This window comes from Corvus brachyrhynchos, unplaced genomic scaffold, assembly GCF_000691975.1.
Source record: "Corvus brachyrhynchos isolate BGI_N302 unplaced genomic scaffold, ASM69197v1 scaffold139, whole genome shotgun sequence".
Taxonomy (NCBI): domain Eukaryota; kingdom Metazoa; phylum Chordata; class Aves; order Passeriformes; family Corvidae; genus Corvus; species Corvus brachyrhynchos.
Genome location: NW_008246062.1, coordinates 494,726 through 495,356, shown reverse-complemented (window position 1 = coordinate 495,356; position 631 = coordinate 494,726). Strand labels below are relative to the sequence as shown.

The window sequence follows — 631 nt, the reverse complement described above, 5'->3', positions numbered from 1 at the left end:
CTCTCACCCTTTCCTCATAGCAGAGTTGCTCCAGCCCTCTGATCATCTTGGTGCCCTCCTCTGGACTGTCTCCAGCAGGTCCCTGTCCCTCCTGTGCTGGGACCCCAGAGCTGGGTGCAGTGCTCCAGGTGGGTCTCAGCAGAGCGGAGCAGAGGGGCAGAATCCCCTCCCTCCCCTGCTGCCCACGGGGCTCTGGATGCAGCCCAGGACACAGGGGACTACACTGACCTGTGCGACCATGTTGGTGACATCGCCGGTGTTGGCGGGCAGCAGGACTGTGTTGGAGTCTTTGGCAATCTTGGAGAAAGCGTTCACGTACTGCTCTGCCACCGACAGGGAGGCAGCAGCATTGCCGTGCTGGGAACAGAGAGAAAGGTCACATGCCACCAACAGCTCATCCCTGCCTGTATCCCCAGCCCACCAAAGATCTTCACTCCCTGCTGCTGCTGAAGGTGCCAGGGAGTGTCCAGGAGAAAGCCAGGTGCCACCTTGCCCATGGTTTCACCTCCCCCAGTGCCAGCACCAAAGCAGTGGCTGGTCCAAGCAGCCATCACTCACCTGCTGTGCCAGAGCAGCTGCCAGGAGCTGAATTGCCTCTGCCTTGGCCCGAGCCTTGACCAGCATCGCATTG

General features: G+C 60.9%; 1 protein-coding gene across 1 annotated transcript in view; it reads right to left on the bottom strand.

Moving 5' to 3' along the window:
• The window catches only part of STOML2 (stomatin like 2), a 26,368-nt gene that overhangs the window by 10,687 nt on the left and 15,050 nt on the right, over window positions 1-631 (bottom strand). Inside the window, exon 8 of the mRNA XM_008643000.2 lies at window positions 229-357. Coding sequence (XP_008641222.2) covers window positions 229-357 — 129 coding nt within the window. The remainder of the gene's footprint in view (window positions 1-228; window positions 358-631) is intronic.